Source organism: Sinocyclocheilus grahami, unplaced genomic scaffold (assembly GCF_001515645.1).
Source record: "Sinocyclocheilus grahami isolate Dianchi unplaced genomic scaffold, SAMN03320097.WGS_v1.1 scaffold205.1, whole genome shotgun sequence".
In the NCBI taxonomy this organism is placed as follows: Eukaryota; Metazoa; Chordata; class Actinopteri; order Cypriniformes; family Cyprinidae; genus Sinocyclocheilus; species Sinocyclocheilus grahami.
The window spans coordinates 304,101-325,868 of NW_015505384.1; the positions used below are offsets into that span (position 1 = coordinate 304,101).

Genomic DNA, 21,768 nt, shown 5'->3' on the forward strand with positions numbered 1-21,768 from the left:
ATCACAGTGGAGTCAGCTGTCTTAACCGTGGCTTGTGTACTGCAAACACATACCAGCTTCATCACTGTGTCTGTCACGCGACTCTGTTCCCCTTTCCGGCTCTGTCTTTACATTTATTTTGAAAGATGACGCTCGCGATTATGGTAAGGGGCGTTACATTTCCGACGAGTGCTTGCGGTGTTCGACCAATCACAATGCACTGGGTCAGCTGGCCAATCAGAGCAGACTGCGCTTGTCGGAAGGAGGGACTTTGTAGAAAACGAAGCGTTTGAGAGAGTCGGTGCATAGAGGACCTACAATAATGTACAGTATTTGAAAAATAATGTGTTTTTTGAACATTAAAGCATGTCAACACATTCTGTTACACCAAATACACAGAATAATGATCTTTAAAAAAAGCATCATATGACCCCTTTAACGAAAATTATTTTAATAGCTTTGATTAAAATGGAATACGAACTTTAAGATCGGCAAACAGAACGCAGTAAATGTTTTCCAGCGTTACCTCAGTGAAATCCAGCAGCATACCGGTGGTGGGATCTCTGATCACAGACAGACCGGAGTGCAGTGGAGACAGTGAGCAGTGCAGGAGAGAGTCCACCTCTTTGTTCCGCTTACTTATCCTAAAGGACAAATTTGTAATTGACAAAACTGAGTAAAGATAGGATAGGCCTATCTATCGCAAAGACAATCACTATCTTCTGAATGTGTCTCATTTCATACTTAAGGAACTTGTGGAAGGCATCATCTACACCGTGTACCGGGAGCCAAGCAGGGTCTCGCAGAAAACGCTTTTCTACCTCTGTTTTTAGATCTAGACAAGTAGGAGGGAGCCCATGGGGAAGCTGAAAAAGAGAAAGAATATAAACACAAAATTAGCATACACAAATGAATACCATGATTGTTTTAGTATTATTAAACGACTAACTGTGCTGTGTGGAGGCAGGGGTCTGTTTTGGGGCAGTGGGTGTGTGATGAGCTCAAGTCTCCCCGAGCAGCCCATCTCCAGCAGAGACAGGGGCAAATCATCAGGACCCACTGGGGGCAAATCTACACGCAGAAGAAAACAGCAGTTCATCAGTACCACTGCAACTACAGGCCAGAAAGCCCATGAAACCCGCTGGATCATTCATGGCAGATGTAGAAGTAGATGTAGCTGAGCTGGCTGTCATAGCAGCGATTTACGACACAAAGCAGCTAAATCCTCAACTGGCTGCTGATGATATTATTATACCGCACCAGGTAAGCACGCAGAATTACACAGTGCAAATAATTCATACCTGTTTTGTCCATGTCACTCTGCAGTTCTCCAGTATCAGTAAAGTTTCACTCCTGCAGGAAGCTGCGCAGAACTAAAGGGACGGAAGGTGTTTATTAGTACTTTTGTTTACTACTATACAACGTAGTGGTCTGTGTGTGTGACCTAAAATAGATTTACGTTTTAATGTCTCAGTAAAGTTTCACTCCTGCAGGAAGCTGCGCAGAACTAAAGGGACGGAAGGTGTTTAGTACTTTTGTTTACTACTATACAACGTAGTGGTCTGTGTGTGTGACCTAAAATAGATTTACGTTTTAATGTACTTTAAATACACCGTAAAACAACAAAGAATAACTGTGGGCAAACTATTTAGTTTGAGCTGCTTCCGCGGATCACAACAGATGAGGTCACAATTGTGCGCCGAGCGAGGAAGGACTGCAGACGCCTATTCTCACTTTCTGAGTTTAAGGTAATTTAATATAAAGCACCGTCTTTTATGCAGTTTTTTTTAAAGATATGGTTAATATGGTGATGCATTGATTGGAAAATATATAAGACATCTGTTCAAACATATTGCTGTTTTTTCTTCTTCCTGAAGATCAGCCAAAATGGCAATATTTCCCAGTTCACTGACAGAGGAGGAGGAAGCACTGCAGAAGAAATATGCTAAATTAAAGAAAAAGGTGAAAAATGTAGTCACGGTGTTTTCTAAGGCTACATTTTGGAACCGAGAAAAGCACATTCACAAAATAATAGTATCAAAAAAGGTCAAGTCATATTTACATCTGTACAATAAATGTACACGCTTTATACAATACAGATAAAATAATAATAAACAGCAAATTAATATTCATGTTCCAATATGTATACATTATTAAGTTTGAGCTGTAAACCAACTCTACAGAAGACATCTCATTATTCAGCTCAAATCAAATCAGTTCAATGTTGATTCAGTCATGCTGACTGTTGCTTTGTAACCTGAGGTTAAGACGGACACCGTTTAATGTTTTATCCAGCTGTATTTACTCAGTGCAACTGATTCTTTTCTATACCCAGTGTATATTGTATTTTAAGCCCAAACTTGAAGTGAAGTGAAGTGACGTGACGTGGCCAGGTGACCCATACTAGGAATTAGTGCTCTGCATTTAACCCATCCAAAGTGCACACACACAGCAGTGAACATACACACACCGTGAACACACACACACCGTGAACACACCCACAGCAGTGAACACACACACAGCAGTGAACACACACCCCCCGTGAACACACACACAGCAGTGAACACACACCCCCCGTGAACACACACACAGCAGTGAACACACACCCCCCGTGAACACACACACAGCAGTGAACACACACCCCCCGTGAACACACACACAGCAGTGAACACACACCCCCCGTGAACACACACACAGCAGTGAACACACACCCCCCGTGAACACACACACAGCAGTGAACACACACCCCCCGTGAACACACACACAGCAGTGAACACACACCCCCCGTGAACACACACACAGCAGTGAACACACACCCCCCGTGAACACACACACAGCAGTGAACACACACCCCCCGTGAACACACACACAGCAGTGAACACACACCCCCCGTGAACACACACACAGCAGTGAACACACACCCCCCGTGAACACACACACAGCAGTGAACACACACCCCCCGTGAACACACACACAGCAGTGAACACACACCCCCCGTGAACACACACACAGCAGTGAACACACACCCCCCGTGAACACACACACAGCAGTGAACACACACCCCCCGTGAACACACACACAGCAGTGAACACACACCCCCCGTGAACACACACACAGCAGTGAACACACACCCCCCGTGAACACACACACAGCAGTGAACACACACCCCCCGTGAACACACACACAGCAGTGAACACACACCCCCCGTGAACACACACACAGCAGTGAACACACACCCCCCGTGAACACACACACAGCAGTGAACACACACCCCCCGTGAACACACACACAGCAGTGAACACACACCCCCCGTGAACACACACACAGCAGTGAACACACACCCCCCGTGAACACACACACAGCAGTGAACACACACCCCCCGTGAACACACACACAGCAGTGAACACACACCCCCCGTGAACACACACACAGCAGTGAACACACACCCCCCGTGAACACACACACAGCAGTGAACACACACCCCCCGTGAACACACACACAGCAGTGAACACACACCCCCCGTGAACACACACACAGCAGTGAACACACACCCCCCGTGAACACACACACAGCAGTGAACACACACCCCCCGTGAACACACACACAGCAGTGAACACACACCCCCCGTGAACACACACACAGCAGTGAACACACACCCCCCGTGAACACACACACAGCAGTGAACACACACCCCCCGTGAACACACACACAGCAGTGAACACACACCCCCCGTGAACACACACACAGCAGTGAACACACACCCCCCGTGAACACACACACAGCAGTGAACACACACCCCCCGTGAACACACACACAGCAGTGAACACACACCCCCCGTGAACACACACACAGCAGTGAACACACACCCCCCGTGAACACACACACAGCAGTGAACACACACCCCCCGTGAACACACACACAGCAGTGAACACACACCCCCCGTGAACACACACACAGCAGTGAACACACACCCCCCGTGAACACACACACAGCAGTGAACACACACCCCCCGTGAACACACACACAGCAGTGAACACACACCCCCCGTGAACACACACACAGCAGTGAACACACACCCCCCGTGAACACACACACAGCAGTGAACACACACCCCCCGTGAACACACACACAGCAGTGAACACACACCCCCCGTGAACACACACACAGCAGTGAACACACACCCCCCGTGAACACACACACAGCAGTGAACACACACCCCCCGTGAACACACACACAGCAGTGAACACACACCCCCCGTGAACACACACACAGCAGTGAACACACACCCCCCGTGAACACACACACAGCAGTGAACACACACCCCCCGTGAACACACACACAGCAGTGAACACACACCCCCCGTGAACACACACACAGCAGTGAACACACACCCCCCGTGAACACACACACAGCAGTGAACACACACCCCCCGTGAACACACACACAGCAGTGAACACACACCCCCCGTGAACACACACACAGCAGTGAACACACACCCCCCGTGAACACACACACAGCAGTGAACACACACCCCCCGTGAACACACACACAGCAGTGAACACACACCCCCCGTGAACACACACACAGCAGTGAACACACACCCCCCGTGAACACACACACAGCAGTGAACACACACCCCCCGTGAACACACACACAGCAGTGAACACACACCCCCCGTGAACACACACACAGCAGTGAACACACACCCCCCGTGAACACACACACAGCAGTGAACACACACCCCCCGTGAACACACACACAGCAGTGAACACACACCCCCCGTGAACACACACACAGCAGTGAACACACACCCCCCGTGAACACACACACAGCAGTGAACACACACCCCCCGTGAACACACACACAGCAGTGAACACACACCCCCCGTGAACACACACACAGCAGTGAACACACACCCCCCGTGAACACACACACAGCAGTGAACACACACCCCCCGTGAACACACACACAGCAGTGAACACACACCCCCCGTGAACACACACACAGCAGTGAACACACACCCCCCGTGAACACACACACAGCAGTGAACACACACCCCCCGTGAACACACACACAGCAGTGAACACACACCCCCCGTGAACACACACACAGCAGTGAACACACACCCCCCGTGAACACACACACAGCAGTGAACACACACCCCCCGTGAACACACACACAGCAGTGAACACACACCCCCCGTGAACACACACACAGCAGTGAACACACACCCCCCGTGAACACACACACAGCAGTGAACACACACCCCCCGTGAACACACACACAGCAGTGAACACACACCCCCCGTGAACACACACACAGCAGTGAACACACACCCCCCGTGAACACACACACAGCAGTGAACACACACCCCCCGTGAACACACACACAGCAGTGAACACACACCCCCCGTGAACACACACACAGCAGTGAACACACACACACACCGTGAACACACACCCGAAGCAGTGGGCAGCCATTTGTTGCTGTGGCACCCGGGGAACAGTTGGAGGTTCGGTGCCTTGCTCAAGGGCACCTCAGTCGTAGTATTGAAGGTGGGAGAGAGCGCTGTACATTCACTCCCCCCACCTACAATCCCTGCCAGTACGAGACTCGAACCCACAACCTTTGGGTTATGAGTCCGACTCTCTAACCATTAGGCCCAAACTTGATACCAGGAGTGGGGTGTTGAGACGCCAAAGGCAAAAATACACACATATGTGTATATATATATTGTTTTGACATACAGTATTGTCTACCTTCACTTCTGTCATGTAGAAAAAGGCCCTAATGGCTCTGAAGAAACAGAGCTCCACCAATCAGACAGGTCAGATAGGACTGAAGCGCAGTAAGTCAATTTATGGATCACTAAACTTTCCAGATGCTCCTGAAATAAGTTTGCATGAAATCTGTGATCTATGAATGATCTCTCTGATTGCCTCTGTTAAGCTCTGTCAGATCAGCCGGTGGTGGACACAGCGACCGCAACGGAGCAGGCCAAAATGCTGATCAAGTCTGGAGCGATCAGCGCCATCAAATCAGAGAACAAGAACTCAGGCTTCAAGCGCTCCAGAACACTTGAGGGTAAACTTAAAGTAAGAGATGTTTTGCACCCCATTAATGGCGAGTCAACATAAAATGTATTTGATTTTTTGTACAAAGCTACAAATACAAAGGTTTTCTTTGTTTCTCAGGATCCTGAGAAAGGTTCTGCCCCAGCATTCCTGCCATTTCAAAGGAGCGTCTCTACAGATGAGGAGCCTCCTGATGTAATGCGGTTTTACACTGTACAAATGATCCAGTCAAGGCTGCATTTATTTGATCAAAAATACAGTAAACCAGTAATATTTTGAAATATTATTATAACTTAAAATAACTGCTTTCTATTTGAAAATATTTTAAAATGTAATTTATTCCTGTGATGTAAAGCTGAATTTTCAACATCATTACTCCAGTCTTCAGTGTCACATGATCCTTCAGAAATCAGTATAATATGCTGATTTTTTTTTTTAACATTATAACACAATAACACATTGTTCACAATATTACTATTTTTATTGTAATTTGCAGCCTTGGTGAGCATAAGAAACTTCTTTCAAAACATAAAAAAAACAACTTTTGATCGGTTGTGTCAAAAGTGTGATTGTATGTATGCATGAATATATGTAAATAGCTAAATCTGTTAAGTATATTAAATAGTGTCAGTAGACTTGACTTTACACCATGTTGTTTCTTCTTGCTGTAGTCTGCTAAACGAATCCACAGGAAATCCCTGTATGAGAGGTGAGACTGTCAGACTCAGAATAATACTTGTAATCTAATACCTTCATAGAAAAAGTATTGCAGGAAACATTAAGGCTGTTCTTTCTGTCCTATAGTTTTGTTCCTGGAGATCAATCTCGTGACGATGAGGGAGGAATGTCGAGTCGAGATTCTGAGCGCGATCGGGAAAGAGAGATGGACTGGGAGAGAGATCGAGAAAGAGACAAGGAGAGAGAACGAGACCGAGAGCGTGAACATGAACGTGACAGGAGCCGGGATAGTGAAAGGGACAGAGATCGAGACAGAGAAAGAGACCAAGAGCGGGACGGACCCTACAGACGTAAGTGAATCTGTGCAAAAATAAATCACTTCCATTCAGTGTCCATATTGTGTCATTACAGTGTTTGTTAAAGGGGTCAACGGATGCCCATTTTCCACAAGTTGATATGATTCTTTAGGGTATTAATGAAAAGTCACTAAAATAGTTTGGTTAAAATTTCTCAATGGTAGTGTAAAAAACAGCTCTTTTCAGATCAAGCCGTTTTTGTAGCATTTTCCTTTAAATGTTAATGAGCTCTGCTGACCCCGCCCCTCTCTTCCGAGCTGCTCTCTGAGAGGCTGTTTAATTTAGCCGCATTCATCGCGAAACTTGCTAATTAGCACATTATTAGCAAAGGCGATTTGCAAAGATTCATTACAAAACATTATACACTCTTCTTCTGTAGATGAGGCTGGATCATGAATGATTTGCACGAACATAGACGCATTTATGTAGATTGAGGGCGCATTCCCTTCAGAAACAATGTAATCCACTGCCAGTTCAGCGGCTCAGATGTCGGGAGTAAATGACGACTGCTATGTTCATTATTACATCCAACAACAGAACACCTCAATTGCTTAGGAGTCATTCTTGTCTACATCTGCTCCGGCGGTGAAACAATGGCGGACTGATGACAGCTCACTCAGGGCGGGTCTAAGGTAAGACACAAGTCCAGTCTGTACTGAAACACTACTGTCAATCAAACTATAGTGGGAGGGGCCTGTTTTTGTGACGTCACACAGACAGGCATCTGAGATCGGCTCGATTTGAGAAAGGGGAAAACATTTAACCAGATTTTTTTTTTTAAAACCACTGGATGGATTTTTATCATTATAAGGTGGTTGTGTACACACACTGCTAACACACATTTCAGTTCAAACAACTTGTAAAAGTGCATGTAGCATCATATGACCCCTTTAAGAACAGAATATTTCATGCATATGCTTTTTCTAATAGTTAATCATAATAAGCTTTGTTCTGTTGAAATTCTGAACGTCTACTAAACGTCTCTATTGTTGTTCAGGGTCAGACTCGTATCCAGAGCGCAGAGGTGTGCGCAAAGGAAACACTGTGTATGTATACGGCACAGGTTTAGTGGAAGACAGTTTGCGCTCGGCCTTCACACAGCATGGCAACATCATCGACCTTTCAATGGACTCACCACGCCAGTAAGACGAATTCTGATGAAGTTCTGATGAAGGATTTTATGCTCAAGAAACATTTCATGTTGATAACAGTTGTACTGTGATATATTTTTTCAAAATATAAATCTCTTGTAACATTATAAATGTCTTTACTGTCACTTTTGATCAATTTAATGCTTCCTTGCTAAATAAAAGTATTTTTTAAATCTTTGTTGAACTGAGAAATGTCTGAGAAAAAAAACAATTATTTAACCCATTTTTGCCTTCTGTTTCTTACTAGTTGTGCCTTTGTCACCTATGAGAAGATTGAATCAGCAGACCAGGCTGTGGTAGAGGTCAGTAGTACATTCACTTTATACACTTTTGTATCATAATATTTTTTATACTTTATACTTCCTCTCTGGCCCTCAATTCAACAGGTTGTTTTTGCTGCTGTGCCTTTAAGAATTGCATATATAAATGACCTCAGTTTTGACAGGCTTCACTTTACATGTAATTATGTAATTTGTCAGGCATGCATATATAATCGTAAGTGGTGAATAAGGACTAGTGGTGATCCATACTTGATTCTATACTTGTCATATACAAGGGCATAGCAGTAGAATATTTTGTCTCTCCAAATGTTGTGCTTACGCAATATTAACTTGTACAGTAACAGGATTTATGCAAAAAATATACAGTCACAAAGTATATGAGTGTTAAGTATTATTCATGCGCCAATATTGTGAAAGATTCTATATGATTTTTATCAGTACTATTGTTGTTACTTGTATGTTTTTTGTGTAGTGTTTGCTTCATAAGAAAATGCTATATGGAAATGATATTGTAAATGTTGCCATGAATATAGCCATTGTTTATATATTGTTAAAACATAAATGAATGAAATACATACTAATATTGTATTTATTAATGTTTTAAATTACTTTTTTATATTTTCGGTTTTCATTTTAGTTTAATATTTAGACCGGTTATGTGCTTTTGTCATTTTAATTAGTTTTTAATGGGTTTTATTTCAGTTTAGTATTTCTAGCACTTCAACTTAATTATTTCAGTATGTTTTAATTTTAGTATTTGTTTTATTTGAGCTATTATAAATAGTTTTGATACTCTAAAAGCCAACCACACACGTGATCTGGGGACCCACCGACTACTTTTATGGACAGTCATGCAAGCTCTAGTGGTCCTGTGTTAATGAGCTCATGGTTGGGACATCAATATCATGTCGATTTCTGATGTTTTGCAGCTTAGCATCCATAAATCCAAAAATATGCAACAAAAATAGGCTGACTAAATAGTCTGGTGTGGATTGTAGAGTTTTTATATTGTGTATATTCAGGCTCATCTTGAAAATCTTGTTTTCTGTGATAGGACCCCTTTTATTTATTTACTGAAAGAAACCCGTTTTTCTTCTCTTTCTGTGTCTCAGCTGAATGGTGCTACTGTTGGTGACGTCAACATCAAAGTCAGCATTGCCAGAAAGCAGCCCATGCTCGATGCTGCCACAGGGAAATCTGTCTGGGCTTCTCTTGGTAAATAAAGACATTTCACAGGAAAACAACTGTGAGTGTTGCACACTTGACTAACCCATTTCTATTTCTGTGTCTTATCTTTCACAGCTGTGCAGAACAGTGCCAAGGGTTCGTACAGAGACAAACGGAGCCAGGTCGTCTACAGTGAGGACTTCCTTTGAAAACAGTTATTTAGCATATGTTAAACTTATAAAATAATCCAGCATTAGATTTTGTCTACATACAGCAAAAATGTAGTTTTTTTTAAAGAAGCGATGAAGTGAAACTGTTACTTTTCTGTCATTTTAATTAGCACAGCATTTGAGTATTTTTACCACTCAGTGTATCTGGACATTTAGCTCAGTCATGGATTTCAGTAAATAATCAATACACTTTTCCATCAGCATGCCTGGGTTGACTTCATAATATGGGCAAACTAAAAAAACATTACCTCAGTGAAACATCTTCAGAGTTTGACAGGCAGAAACTGTAAGCCAGTTTTTGAGTTTTTAGAGGTGATATCAAGCAAATCTGAGCTTTGTATAGATGTATTTTGTATTGGAGTATGAATAATAACTGATTTACTGCAGACCTCAGCTGTGTGAAACAAGTTTACCCCGCTACAATCCACAACATGAGATGGTATTGATGAAATGAGCTCTAGTTCAGACCTTCCAGTGCTCTTTTTGCCTAAAGGGAAACAGAACACTGAGAACACAAATGCAGAGACATGCACTGTTATATAAACTCTGCATACTAAAAAGAGTAACATTATATCAGATTTATTGGGAAACACATAATAGTTTTAGAATTTTCCTCTTTTTTTCTCCAGTGAGATATACAACATTACTCATATGAATATGAATGACTATGGGGAAAAATATCAAAACAAAATGTTTTTTGTAACAAATGTGAGAAACTGCAACACTCAATATTTCAGCATTAAGCTTTCATTTACAAGAGCCAATGGGTACATGCACTGTCTGATATGTGTCTTATATGGACAAGGGGCATAAGCATTAATCTGACAAGTAATAATAGTGTAAAATACTAGTAAATAGTGTTTTTAGGCTGATTTAGGAGATTTTGCTCTTTCCCATTTGCTCATTCAAGTACGTAAAAGCTGTGACTACAAAAAGCTGCCCAAGTGTATCAGTGTCTTTTTTGTCCATACAGTGTAAGTCAGTGGCTAGATCAGGATTTGTGTAACCTAACCAACATACTTCGTGGAAGGTTGGAAACCAAGCTTAACATGTTTAGTCAAGCTGTTTATAAAGAATGTGTGGTAGATTCGTTAAAACAGTAGCTAGGAAGAGTTTCCCCGAAAGTTCTGGGTATAAGAGATACTCCAGCTGGTGCAAGACGAAGCTTGCAAGCAGACGAGCAAGAGGAGAAGAGTCTGAAGGTGATATGGGAATAAGGGGTATGTTAGCAGCAGTGAGGAGACCAGTGAGAATGCCAAGAGCGGAGAAAAGGAAGGAGACCAAGAGGGAGTTGTTTAGTTTGCCAGACATACTGGAAGAAAAAAAGGAGTTGTGACCTATGGAGGGTGGTTGCTTTGTATCTAAGGAACAGGAATCCACTAGCATCACTCAATTTTAAATATTGATTTTTTAGGAGAAGATTTTCATTTCGGTGACAGCAAGGAGAATGTCTGGTTAGGATGTCTGGAGGAGGTGGGTATATAGACACAAGCTGCCAGAAGGCCGTCCCAGGATTTCCTGGGTGTGTGGAACATGCTTTGATGATATGGGAGCAGAATTTTTTTTTTTTTAAATCAGGTAAAGTTTTAAGCATAAAAGGTTCATGGGTGTAGGCTACATGACTTTACAAACATTTGACATTAAATAAGTATCTATTAGTGTCGATTTCAATGTGAAGCAGCTTTTTCCACAGTCTAATGCTCTTTATAACATGCATAATTAAATGTTCACACAATTAAATGTTCTCTAATTCAAACTGTTGCATTACTTAATTAGAGTAGTGAAATAAACATTTGAATAAACAAAATAAGTAAACAGAATAAATGCAGCACAGATGAAGAGGAGATGGCCACAATACCAAGTATTTGAATATTGGAAGAATATTAAAATCCAACAGGAAAAATAATAACTCCTGTATAAAAGGACATGCCGTTTTTGTTTCTTTCACATGATGAAAATATGTGCAATGAATACCAGCACTGAAAAAAAAAATGCTTTTCTTAGTATTTTTGTCTTGTTTCCAGTCAAAATATCTAAAGATTCTTAAATCAAGATGCATTTTCTACATAAGAAAAATGACATGCGTATTTAGTCTTTTAAGTGCATTTTTCTTATTTTGCAAATGATCTGCCAATGGGGTAAGAAAAATAATCTTTTTACCATTTGCATTAAGATTATTTTTCTTGTTTTAAGTAATGCACTTAATTTACATTCCAAAATAATCAGTAAGAAAAGCATTTTTGCAGCATGAATGAATGAATGAGGTATTTAAACAAAAAAGGAACCGAAAGAAACTCTGGGTTTAACGAAGAAAACCTGCAGCCGACCAGGTTTGGGTCACAGAGTAAGTTACCATGGTAACTGACTCGGAGTTTCAGAAACGGGCTTGACTTACCCTGCTTTCTCGGGTTTGACATACCTCCCATTCTGAAACGGAAGACCCAGAATTTCCCTCATTTCAGGGTTAACACTCTGAAGCGAGCCTCTGGGGACACACTGTCAGTTTATTTCCAACCTGCTTTAGCTCACCTGGCCTGTGATTTTTCAAGTGATCCTGAAGACCCAGATATTTTTCATTGTGAAGGGGGAAAGAATCCCAGTGCTGGTAGAGCAGCCAACTCAAAGCATAGAGAGAGACTAGAGAGTGGTGACTGAAGTAACTACGATGGAAGAAGAAGGGTATCTTGATTAGAGCGCTAAACCAGAAGCAGCAAGCATGTTGGAGGTTACATCTGACAGAGCTGGGAGGACATGTGATAGGAGCCCTAGGCTAGGTTAAGTTTTTTAATAAGGTCTGCCTATGACACCTTATCAAGTCCAAGTAATGTGTCTTGGTGGTTTAGCACAGAGGAGAACTGTCAGCACATGCTGACTGGCAGCAAGATCGCATTGGCGCATTGGTGTAGATGGTGACTTAATCAGGTTATGTGTTGGCAGACATCCTTAAGGTGCATATAAAGGCAAACAAAAGCCCCCCTGCCCCACAAAGGCAGTTCACAGAATTTGTGAAAATGGGAGGCTTTGCCAAGTCTTGCCCAGAGGGAACCTAGATCAATCCTAGCAACTGGAAAATGACTGGGCAGTGGTGGTCGACTTTGGCCAGCGGCTAAAATTTCCATCCGAGACTGCCGCCGCCACCACCACCTTATCGGTGGACATAGTGTTTTGGTAAAAAGCAGCTAGGAACCTAATCATGTTTGAGTTTATCATACCATGGGATGAGTGGACGGAAACAGCCCATTAGAGGGAGAAGTTAATAAACACTGCTCTGGCTGCTGAGTGTAAGGAAAATGGATGGAGGACTGACTGCCATTTACCCTCTGGAGGTTGGGCGTCAAGGATTAATGGATGTTTTTAGCTATGGTTAAGAATGAGGGATCAAAAATGGAGTGAGAAAAGCAAGAATAAGGTAGTATGGGGAGAGAATGATTGTGTTTTGGAAGAAAGGTCATTGAACTGTAAAGGAAGAATATCTGTATGTGAAGGTAAGAGACAATAAAAAGGATCCTGTGTCCACCTGCGGGGGTAGGTGATGTTCCTGACCATTGTCCCACCACCAAAAGATGTCCTGGGGGACAAAATATCTATGAAAGACCGCAGCTGGACCGAAGGCACTGACGGAAACGCAGCATGCAGCAATGCCCAACAGCTACCTGTATATGTAATAGTGGAGTCACTATTGTTTGGACCTCATTGATTTTAATTGTATGGACAATAAGAGTTAAATATATTATTTTGTGTTTCACAGAAGAAAGTCAGTTGAGAAAGTCACAGGTTTGAAACAACAGGGTAAATAAATCATGACAGAATTTTCATTTTTGGGCAAACTATCCATAAATAACTGAATAAAAAGGTCATTCATTCTCTCAAGGCTATAGAGCTCAAATGCATAGTTATTACATATCGATTTCAAAGACATTTATATGGCTGTGCAAAATAAAAATATAAAAGAGTATTAAGAAAATAAAATAGGGTAAATTTTCCTTTTCATTATAACACCCACTTTACCTATTTAAATATGATCTAAAACCCTAGGCTAACACCACCCTCATTGTTTCGCTGCATCTCCATGTGGTTTTGGGGCATGGTCTTTCCGTGTTGCTCCATCAGGTGGCGGCGCAGAGCAGACTTATGGGCAAAGCTGACATGGCAGTATGCACATACATACGGCCGCTCCCCACTGTGCACATTCATGTGGTCGTACAGTGTTGACTTTTGAGTGAAGGTCTTGTGGCACAGGGGGCAACAGTGAAGCTTGGAAACTCCACGGTGGACGATCATGTGGCGGTTGAGGATATTAAAGTGGCTGAAGTGCTTCCCGCAGCATGGACACATGTACAGTTGATGTGACACCAGGGAATGCATGGCTAAGTCCTGCGTTGAGCAAAGTGCTAGTCCACACTGCTCACACACCACTGGTCCCGTTACGCTGGACGTGGATCCAACCACTGCCACGGACTCGTCAGCAGTTCCATGCTCATTTGTATGTGTCCCAACTCCCATTCCCTCTTCCCCACTGGAAGCTTCCACACCGAAGTGTGCAGGACCTCCATCAGAGCCGATCTCTTCTCCTTGTCCCTCTCCAGGCCTGTACTCAACTAAGACAGAACCATCTGTGAAATGCCGACTGGACTTGAAATCGGCTCCAAAACTACTTATGGTCTCATCTGGCGTCGGAAGGTGCTCCTGATAATCCTGATAGTTACCCAAGAACTTGCAGTCCTTGAATATGTATCGCTTCCTGTGTTTTAAGCCTCTTCCTCTGCCTCCCCTGTGCTCTCCGTGCCGTCGTCTCCACATGCGGCCTGCCCCTCTGAGGCCGTTGCCTTTAGCTCGCCCCTCCATATTGGGCTCCTCTATACCTGTGTCCAGCGGTTCGTGGTCGTCTAACATGACAACAGCTTCTCTGTCTTCCTCCTCAACACCAGAGGTCTTCTCGGGGTCTTGATGTTCATCGTTGATCTGCACCTGAATGATGTCACTCTCAGGCCCATCCGCTCCCTCGAAGTGTCCAGATGCATCTGATCCTCTTACCTGTTATGGAAAAAAACATAAATTAGTAAACTACAACTGAGCAAACTACCACAATATGAGCTGATCTGATCCTTTGGGGTGTTCAAACTGGTAGAGATTTACAACAGAGAAATCAGAAGTTGATTTGATGCATGACTGTTGGCAATGAGTCTTTATGTAAAATGCAAATCATCTGTGGTGGAAAATGGAAACTATTGTATTTGGTGTAATGAAATGTGTTTATGCAGATTAAGGTTCCAAAAACACATTATTTTCCACATTCTGTACATTATTGTTTCTCCTCTATGCCCCGCCTTTCTGAAACGCATCGATTTTTACAAAGCTCATCGGTCTGAAAAGCCAGGTGTGCTCTGATTGGCCAGCTATCCAGTGCGTTGTGATTGGCCAAATACTTCAAGCGTGTGACGGAAATGTTACGCCCCTCACCACACTGTGATGATGCCCTGTCAGGCCGGAGCGACAAGACAAAAACATTAAAACCCATTATAAACGAGGCATTTGTTGCATCCAGTGGGGACATAATTACGGATTATAATGATTTATACTGTCTTTTTACGCGTTGCGTTGCATCGCGCCGCGTAAACATAAAACCATGTCTGCATTTGTGATCGGAGAAATGACAAACAACAAGCCCTACTCTACACTGCTCAAAAAACTCGCGTTTGAATCGTCAGTGGCAAATTCTTTAAATATAAAAAACGTACTTACAGTCTTTGAGTCAGAACAGCCGGCATTGTAGTCTACTCTACCAGGATCAGGAAACAGTCCTCCATAAAATGCACTGGACACATCTGAATATTTGGGTTAAACCAGGGGTGCCCAAACTCGGTCCTGGAGGGCCAGTGTCCTGCAGAGTTTAGATCCATCCACAATTAGACACACCTGAACCAGCTAATCAAGCTCTTACTAGGCATACTAGAAACTTGAAGGCAGGTGTGTTGAGGCAGGTTGGAGCTAAACTCTGCTGGACATCGGCCCTCCAGGATCGAGTTTGGGCACCCCTGGGTTGAACTGTTCTGGAACAGTGTTGTAAATACAACTTAACCACTGATTTCTAGTCGTGTCCTCTTTTGGAAGGCCGAACAAAGTAGTTTCGCTTTCACAACGAAACAGCGTCACACACCGCGGCCTTGAGTGAGCGCAGGCCGGAGGCCTAGAGTGAGCCGCGGCCTAATGTATGCGGAGGCCGGCTTGAGTGAGCGGTGGCGGGCGGGCTTGAGAACGGCACAGCCGGTGGATTCGACAAAGGAGCGTCCAGCGGGCTTGTGCCAACCACATGGGACGACTCTGGGCTGGACTCCGCTTCGTCCACGGTGAAAGCCGATCTGGCGATCGACAGCGTGAAGTTGATGTATTTCCTCAGTGACCAGCACGGATCAGCTCCAGTCATGACGAAGGGGATGTCATCCTCTTTTGGAAGACCAAACAAAGTAGTTTCGCTTTCACAACGAAACACACAGCGTCTTCACGACATGGCGGTGGTGGCAACAACAATACTACAGCGAGAATAAAAGTTACGCCTTCTTTCTTTCCGTGAACATTTGGGCGGCGTAATGCAAATCTTCCCACATCGTGATGTAGATATGTGGGGGCGTGTTAGAACGAGCCGTTTTAGGTAGGTGCGGCTGACTCTTAACTTTTATAAAGAATATCTCTTTGGATTTGAGACTTTAGTCTTTGCAACTTTACAGATCTTCTTTATGCACCAAGAGCTTGTATCACTTCAAAGAGAAAGGAAAAATTTTAATCGCATCATATGACCCCTTTAAACGTCAAAGCAAACACAGCAATTTGGAGAGTTTGGTGAGAATTCAGTGATCAAGAATTCAATGATTACTCAAAAATGTTTACAGAAAACATTGCACTGCATTTTTCTGGGACGTAATCATGGATAATGTGTCATATTCGTGTAATCATCAGCGAGTATGACTAATACAACCATCAATATATACATTTGGTGAACTCCAGTGATAGGACTGCCATTGTGAACTCTCTATGTTCCTCCCAGATTAAGACGTTAAGATGTTAGATATAATCTATTATCATTGTCTCTTTGAGCATTATTAGTATCTGAAGCAAATCTAACAAATATTTACACGGTGTATAGTCAAATAACTGTCATCTTTGTGAGGGATGTTGGAGAGTTCGGCATCAGAAGCCTGGAGCTCCTTTCCTGAATTGTGAGGATGCAGTGATGCAGTATAAGAATCCAAATAAAGCCCAATGAATGGGTACTTACACTGACAATCACCGGCATAGACGGATAGTCTTTTGACTTCACAGTCTGAATAGCCTTGTTTGAGGTTGAGACATTCACAACTGGGCTGCAACTCTGCGGCTGCATGTACTGGCTCAGGGCTCCTCTGCATTTCTCCACCACATGCTCCATCTGCAGGTAGCTGGCTGCAGTCAGGTAGTTCACAATCTCTTTGGCACTGAACTGCAGCATACCCGTGTAACAGGACTGGAGGAGTTCACACACCACCGCTGAGCTGTACAACATCGACACCTGCTGGATAGAGAGAGCATTTGTTGACCGAATCAAAACAACCACCATTAATGTAAAAAATTATTTACTGCTAACAAAAGTACACTCTGATTTTAAAGCAACACCAAACAGAATTGCATAAATTCAATTAACAAACACCAAAGGTCCATGAGCACCAAGAACGATAACTATAATGTTAACTATATGTGCATCCACACCAACACACAACAACATTCTGTACATTATGATTACATGCTGCACTTATGTTGTCTGCCACTTTATATGCTCAAGCTCTTTAAAGTTGGATGGAATTTAATTGGCTGTCAATGTTTTTATTGTTCATCAGCTAGAAGAAAAAATCACTCTGAAAGTGATTGCAACAATACATTTCTGAGTTGTTATCAATACAGCTGTGGTGTGGACTTCCATATTCTCATAGAAATAGAACGATTACTAAAATTGTATTTAAAATTATTTAACATTTTCTAGTTTAAATAAAAAGCAAGCCATATCTAAAAACATTTAAGTTATTCCAAAAAATCAATACATGAAGCAGCTATTAAACAAAGAAGAGACAATACGGTCACGTAATAATTCAATTAAAATGTATACAAACATTTTTGCATGATTTTAAGAGATAGATAAATATGAAATTGATGCCACAAAAATTGATGTGCAGCAAAGACACATCATTATTATTTATTCAGGCTGTCCAGATTTGTCACCTTATGCATAAAAAATAAGACGGAACAAAATCACACAGAATATTTCACAAGAACCTGGCAACAAATGGCTTTACCTGTAGCTCTGATGAGGGGTTCATGAGAAACTGGTCCCTGAGAAACACAGAGCAAGCAGCCAGCACGACCTTGTGACCCCTGAACATGCGCCTGCCTCCCGCCACGATGGTCACATCACAGAAGTGCTGCTGCGTCCGCAGGTAGTTGATGTTACTCAGGGCCGTGTCTCCATGCCCAGGCAAACGGAAACTCACCACATCCACATCCATGCTTTACTACACCTAAAATGAAAGAAAAAAGACAAAAAATAAAAACAAACAAACAAACACACAAAAAACTTATTTTTACTATTTGGAATATTTCATCTGAATGCCCACAAAACAAATACCTACACTTCAAAATGATCACAGTTACTATTACAATGATACTTCATGCTAAATGAAGGGGGTTTACACACCCCTAGCTCTTATTGTAATGTGTTGCCTTCTTGAGCATCAAAGACATCAATGTTTGCAGCTTTGGATCTCAAAACCATACAGTCACTGTTGGAAAGAGCTTGAATGTGCAGAAGATGCTGGAAAACCAAACACTATGCAAGACATGGAAGAACAGTGGGCTGTTTGTTTACTGCTTAGGGCTGTGTTTCCCAAAAGCATCGTAAGCCACCGATGGTCTCTACGTTCAACTTTAGCTTCCTATGCTTTTGAGAAACACAGCCCAGGACAAACAAGGGACTCATGAACAACTATCACAAAATATAAAAACAGCTGTGGAACAGAAACAACACACAGTATTAAGAATTAAGCGTAAAATTTGTTTGGTTATAAATATATTGAGTTATTAATTATTTTGTCTTGTGGATATATAACATCTGTTAACAGTGTTGGGGAAAGTTGCTTTTAAAAGTAACGCAATATTGCGTTACTCCATAAAAAAGTAACTAATTACGTTACTTCGTTACTTTTTATGGAAAGTAATGCGTTACGTTACTTTTTAAATCTGGACAGGGCTTGCTTGTTTGTTTTTAAAATAAAAAAGTTATATTGTTGGCAAATATAAAAGCCTTTTCACACCAAAAGTGAAATGAATGCGCCTCAGGCTGAAGGGAAAGTAAATGTACGTCCGTACAGTAGAATGCAGAAGAAGACATTCAACACACTTCAGCAATAAACAAAGACACACAAATGTTTGTCTAGAGTAATTTGTGCTTATTAGTACGGTTGAACTGGATCATCGAAAGTCAGAAGCAAAGACATTGTTTAATAGAATGGGATTAAATACATAAAGCATATTTGTGTTGTTTAACATTTAATTATTGCAGGTATGCGTTATATTCTGAGTTGCATTATTCTTATTCATTTTGAGGAATACTGAATCTGTGAGTGAGATGAATTAATGCATATTCATATTTATTTTAGAACTACAGTAACATCTGATTTCTCTCAACATGGGGACAGGAGAGCTGACAATCAATACATTGGAAGAAAAAAAAGTAACTTGCGTTACTTATTTGAAAAAGTAATTTTTTTGTAAATTAAAAAAGTAATGCGTTACTTTACTAGTTACTTGAAAAAAGTAATCTGATTACGTAACTCGCGTTACTTGTAACGTTTTACCCCCAACACTGTCTGTTAATTGAAACACATTGCTCAGGGAAGTACTAAAAAAAACAATTTTTATGATTTTTCACGATCCTCTTATTATTTTTGTTATTAACCTATTGCAGCTTCTGAAAGGTGTGTAAACGTCTGACTTTATGTTCATATTTAGAATAAAGCAGCAACACAATTCTCCATTGAATGAATTATGTGTGCTCAAGTGTTATTGTTTGTATCAGTGTTAAGCTAAAGTAGCTGGCACTGTAGCATCTTTTGTTTCAGACAGACTGTTTAACACACTGCCCTCAATACAATACTAACACTTCACTTCACTGATAAACAACATGAACTTACTGGAGTGATTTAGTGAGGAGAAATCAATAATCCTAGAACAGAGGAACTTATATCAGATGTATGATGTCTAGAGATCAATGCAGCTCATCCACATCACGGGACGAGAGAAAGCCCAGACTACAACACTCGCGCGGATCTCGTGGACAGAAATCTGCGGTCTTTATGTGTCGGATCTCGGTCTTTCCTAACATATGCTTTCTGTTGTGCTCCGTGTGTTTCAAAACAATTACAGCTCAGATTCGCAGAATGAAAGGAAGAAAACTTACCAGGAAATATTGAATACGAAAGATGATTTTCAGAATAAAAGCCCCGTCTGGATAACAATAAGCCAGCGGCTCTTCACCTGGGTTTCGGGACCCCCGGGGTCGGTGGAAGGGGGGGTCGTGGGAAATGTTAAATTTTGAATGGGCGAGTAATAAAGTTTAGACTACCCTCTTAAACTTAATGCTGTTGAACAGAATTTACAGAGCAAACTATTTGCTCAAATAACCCTAACATCATCAGCAACACTGAAATACAAGTACGCAGTTCTGTCCGTCAGATGCGCGTGAAAGTTGCATGTGTTATCAGCAGTGTTCGGGAAAGTTACTTTTAAAAGTAATGCATTACAATATTGCGTTACTCCATAAAAAAGTAAGCGGAAAAGTCACTGACTTTTTGCGACAGGTGGGATACAGTTTACGGCATTTCTCATTAAGGTATCCGTAAACGGCGATTGAGTGTCGCACAATTCTGACTGAAATTCAATTATGTCAAGGCTGTAATGTGATTGGCTATTAAGACACCGTTATTCCGTTACAGAGATGAGCACTCTGATTTACAAAATTTCCATAGGAATTAGGAAACTGACTTCTAAATGCTGTGGTTGACCATTCAGAGTCAAGTACTGATTGGAATCAGGTAACCCTGGAGTCTTAAGCGCCGAGGTGAGGACAGTAAAGTCTCTTAACTTAGCGGAAAAGTCACTGACTTTTTGCGACAGGTGAGATACAGTTTACGGCATTTCTCATTAAGGTATCCGTAAACGGCGATTGAGTGTCGCACAATTCTGACTGAAATTCAATTATGTCAAGGCTGTAATGTGATTGGCTATTAAGACACCGTTATTCAGTTACAGAGATGAGCACTCTGATTTACAAAATTTCCATAGGAATTAGGAAACTGACTTCTAAATGCTGTGGTTGACCATTCAGAGTCAAGTACTGATTGGAATCAGGTAAGGTGTTTCTCAAACGGAAGACTGCATCCTTCCTAGTTCAGTCCTCCTCGGCATTAAACGCTAGAATGAGACAGTCTAGTAAGTGCACGTGGCTACGTCACACAAGTTCTCGCCCTCATCGTCACGAAAATACAAATAAAACAGTTTTGAATAAAATAGTTTTGGAAAAATACATTGCATTACAAATCATTATATTATTTGGCTTTCTATTTATGCAATACAGTAAATCACAGCTGTCTACAGTCTCCCGGTGGCTTACATTATTGGCAGTTTAGCGTTTAGTGAGTAATTTACAGCAAAACAAAAAATAACATCTATGTTTTCATGTCCGTAAACATTATTTCTGAATCATTTTTCATCAGTTTATTTTCATGAAATGGAATGGGTACAAAGGATTGTGGGTGATTGAAGGTCGCGGA

At 42.1% G+C, this 21,768-nt stretch overlaps 3 protein-coding genes across 6 annotated transcripts in view; 1 reads left to right on the top strand and 2 right to left on the bottom strand.

Moving 5' to 3' along the window:
- Nucleotides 1–1,425, bottom strand: part of skic2 (SKI2 subunit of superkiller complex) — a 23,870-nt gene extending 22,445 nt beyond the window's left edge. Inside the window, exons 1-4 of the mRNA XM_016286077.1 lie at nucleotides 1,281–1,425; nucleotides 929–1,050; nucleotides 724–845; nucleotides 506–623 (exon numbers count right to left, since the gene is read on the bottom strand). Coding sequence (XP_016141563.1) covers nucleotides 506–623; nucleotides 724–845; nucleotides 929–1,050; nucleotides 1,281–1,293 — 375 coding nt within the window. The 5' untranslated portion in view covers nucleotides 1,294–1,425. The remainder of the gene's footprint in view (nucleotides 1–505; nucleotides 624–723; nucleotides 846–928; nucleotides 1,051–1,280) is intronic.
- A 50-nt stretch (nucleotides 1,426–1,475) lies between these two features.
- Nucleotides 1,476–11,681, top strand: nelfe (negative elongation factor complex member E). Its single transcript, XM_016286038.1, has 11 exons — nucleotides 1,476–1,727; nucleotides 1,857–1,941; nucleotides 5,758–5,827; nucleotides 5,929–6,074; nucleotides 6,174–6,248; nucleotides 6,725–6,762; nucleotides 6,858–7,081; nucleotides 8,085–8,229; nucleotides 8,486–8,540; nucleotides 9,632–9,734; nucleotides 9,822–11,681. Exons 1-11 carry the CDS (start codon nucleotides 1,576–1,578, stop codon nucleotides 9,893–9,895), a joined length of 1,167 nt encoding a protein of 388 aa, XP_016141524.1. The 5' UTR covers nucleotides 1,476–1,575; the 3' UTR covers nucleotides 9,896–11,681.
- Nucleotides 11,682–13,735: 2,054 nt separating this feature from the next.
- On the bottom strand, nucleotides 13,736–20,523 carry LOC107595620 (zinc finger and BTB domain-containing protein 6-like). 4 transcript variants are annotated; one of them, XM_016286087.1, is made up of 4 exons: nucleotides 20,397–20,523; nucleotides 18,238–18,459; nucleotides 17,190–17,462; nucleotides 13,736–14,950 (listed from the first exon to the last, which is right to left on the bottom strand). In XM_016286087.1, exons 2-4 carry the CDS (start codon nucleotides 18,445–18,447, stop codon nucleotides 13,940–13,942), a joined length of 1,494 nt encoding a protein of 497 aa, XP_016141573.1. In that variant the 5' UTR covers nucleotides 18,448–18,459; nucleotides 20,397–20,523; the 3' UTR covers nucleotides 13,736–13,939. The 4 variants fall into 4 exon arrangements, with proteins under 4 accessions (XP_016141573.1, XP_016141574.1, XP_016141575.1 ...); XM_016286088.1 differs by having other exon boundaries at nucleotides 17,190–17,459; nucleotides 20,131–20,523; XM_016286089.1 differs by having other exon boundaries at nucleotides 17,202–17,462; nucleotides 20,131–20,523.
- Nucleotides 20,524–21,768: the final 1,245 nt, after the last annotated feature.

Excerpts from the sequence above, each read along its gene's own strand:
- nelfe (XM_016286038.1), top strand. The coding sequence starts at position 1,576 with ATGTACTTTAAATACACCGTAAAACAACAAAGAATAACTGTGGGCAAA. Across the intron at positions 6,763-6,857 it reads AGGAAATCCCTGTATGAGAG|TTTTGTTCCTGGAGATCAAT; the intron begins GTGAGACTGTCA and ends TCTGTCCTATAG. Across the intron at positions 8,541-9,631 it reads CAGACCAGGCTGTGGTAGAG|CTGAATGGTGCTACTGTTGG; the intron begins GTCAGTAGTACA and ends TCTGTGTCTCAG.
- LOC107595620 (XM_016286087.1), bottom strand. The coding sequence starts at position 18,447 with ATGGATGTGGATGTGGTGAGTTTCCGTTTGCCTGGGCATGGAGACACG. Across the intron at positions 17,463-18,237 it reads ACCCCTCATCAGAGCTACAG|CAGGTGTCGATGTTGTACAG; the intron begins GTAAAGCCATTT and ends CTCTCTATCCAG. Across the intron at positions 14,951-17,189 it reads CTATGCCGGTGATTGTCAGT|GTAAGAGGATCAGATGCATC; the intron begins GTAAGTACCCAT and ends TTTCCATAACAG.